Here is a 2,308-nt window from a genome sequence, read left to right as displayed (position 1 = left end):
AACCCGAAAGAATGGAGGTTTCAATGGAGTATCAACACATTTTTAGAGAAGAAACAAAGTTGCATATTGGCTTGCAAATCATGTTCGTTCTAATGTTTCTCTGTCTAATGTTCTAGAGCTTTAAATTTTATTTCTTACTCTGATTTCTGGGGGCGTGCTACCCCGTGCTATGTAGCCCCTTTTACCCGTTCTATCAGAAAATGGGTTTTCATGATTCAGTCCACCCCTACGAAATCTTAACTCTACTTGGTGGTGGAGTCCTGCCAAATTAGAGTAGGAGGGGGCTGCCAAAAAAAAGATTTGTGAGGGGGAGTGCAGTCCAAAAACCCCCAAAAAAGAAAATTAGAAGCTTTTGTAATGACGGACATGAAAGTTTTATGCCATAGAAATATTGGAGTTTGAGCTTCGAAGTTCTCCTTTGAGTGGTTCTCACGAATATCCACTGGCTGTTGATTTTTGTAGTCTAGGCATTGGTGAACCCATTTCTTCGAAAGAAGGCCGGGAAGGACTAATTCCGACTTCTCTCTGGAGTCTGGATTGGATGTTTATTCTACTTTAACACGACATTACAAGAGACTTAACGGCAAGAAGGTATACTCATTGTAGAGTTTGAGATATATACATGAGAGATGAGACATGGATATTTAAGAAAACACAAGTCCTGTTCCCGTCACAGAGACTTTCTTGCAGAGAAAACGAAACATTGAATCAAAAGCAAGAATGGCTCTCTGTGAAAGACTAAGAGCAGTGAAGTAGGAGGCATCTAAATGAGATCCGAGATACTTACACCACAGTAAGAGCTTCGGAGAAAACCAATTAATTTAACGAAAGCATAATGATTCTACAAAAATCGAAATACCCATTTCAAATTAATGATGGATTGATTGCTCAGAGCTGCCTATCGGCAGCATCAGCTACAAAGGGAAGGTAGGGAGTCCTCCCAAGAATACAAAACCCTAAGCTATACAAGAAGCAAGCAACAATGAATACAAAGAGCCCATTATAACCCATCACCACCAATTTAAACCCTAATCCCCTGCTCGGATTAAAAATCCTCTGAAAAAGCAATGGAAGAACTAGCAAAACATCCAACACCACAGCCTGCATCGAGTTGAACCTCACGTACCGGCTCAAATTAGGGTTCCTCACCACACCCAGATACAAAGCGAAGAACGCCACGAAACCCGCGTATGGGATCGACCTGTAGAAGCTCAGCAACGGGAAAATCGGCTGGAACAAAAGGCCTAAATCAGGGTATTTGGCGAAGAGGTAGCGCCCGTACTGCAAGCCGTTGAAGAAGGGGAGAAAGTAGGCGACGGCGGAGATCAACCTCTCGGTGGCTGGAACCGGCTGATAGGACATACAAATCGTCTTTGATGCCGGTAGTTGAGGTCTCGGGCGAGGGACCCTCACGGTTGATCTAAGAGGGCGGGGTAATCGGACGGCCAGTAATGGAGAAGAGACGTAGGGTTTCTTTAGGGCTTGGGGAGCAAGGTTGAGAGAGAGGCGGAGTAGAGGCAAAGAAGCCATATTCGATTCCTTATTTTCTCGCTTCTGCTCGGATTTGGGAACGCACCCCTTTATATCGCCGATTGCCGAAGAGGCAAAGAAGCCTGGGTTGTCGACGTATCACTTTAATATCCGATAAGTGGGCCATCCGACATGACATTAAACTTATATATTTAGGGAAGGACCCATTGGGCTGTTTGGGCCCAAGAGCATAGGCTGTTGACATAGTTTTTGGGCGGGGCACATTCTGGCAATTCACCTATTATTCACTATTATTCACTAGGGTGATCATGAGTCGAGTCAGGCTGGGCTCGGGTTCGGCTTTAAATTTATGATAAGGGCGCCCAATCGGACTGGGGTTCTGAGCCTCAAATATAATCCCTAATCCAAGTCTATACAGGCCCGGGTTGGGTCGGACTTGATTCTAGGCTAATGTCTTTCATATCGATAATATTTTATATTAAATGATATAACATGCATATAAACTTATTTTATATATTGTATAATATAAAATATTATATATAATATAAATTATACATATCTTGTTATATTATTTATATATAAAATATATATAATATAATGTAAAATAGCATATATATGTATACATTATACACAAAATGTGTAAGTTTAAATATATGCAGGTCGGGTCGGGCTTGACGTATTAAGCCCAAGCCTAACCCTAGAATTTGTGGGCCAGATGTGGGCCCAGGACGAGGTTAGGCCTAAACACAAAACCTAGGCCCAAGCCCGGAATTTCTAAATTGGGTTTGTGTAGGTCGAGCCAAGCTAGGCTGAAATG

At 42.5% G+C, this 2,308-nt stretch overlaps 1 protein-coding gene across 1 annotated transcript; it reads right to left on the bottom strand.

The window, feature by feature from the left end:
* Positions 1 to 839: 839 nt before the first annotated feature.
* On the bottom strand, positions 840 to 1,600 carry TIC20-II (chloroplast import component Tic20-II). Its single transcript, XM_088973272.1, has one exon. The coding sequence runs from the start codon at positions 1,528 to 1,530 to the stop codon at positions 889 to 891; it is 642 nt and encodes a 213-aa protein (XP_088829398.1). The 5' UTR covers positions 1,531 to 1,600; the 3' UTR covers positions 840 to 888.
* Between the last annotated feature and the right edge of the window lie 708 nt (positions 1,601 to 2,308).

This window comes from Nelumbo lutea, chromosome 2, assembly GCF_056320005.1.
Source record: "Nelumbo lutea isolate HS-2025 chromosome 2, American lotus-T2T, whole genome shotgun sequence".
NCBI lineage: Eukaryota > Viridiplantae > Streptophyta > Magnoliopsida > Proteales > Nelumbonaceae > Nelumbo > Nelumbo lutea.
This window is presented reverse-complemented; position numbering and strand designations above follow the sequence as displayed.

Coding starts and splice junctions, on each gene's coding strand:
- TIC20-II (XM_088973272.1), bottom strand. CDS start 1,530: ATGGCTTCTTTGCCTCTACTCCGCCTCTCTCTCAACCTTGCTCCCCAA.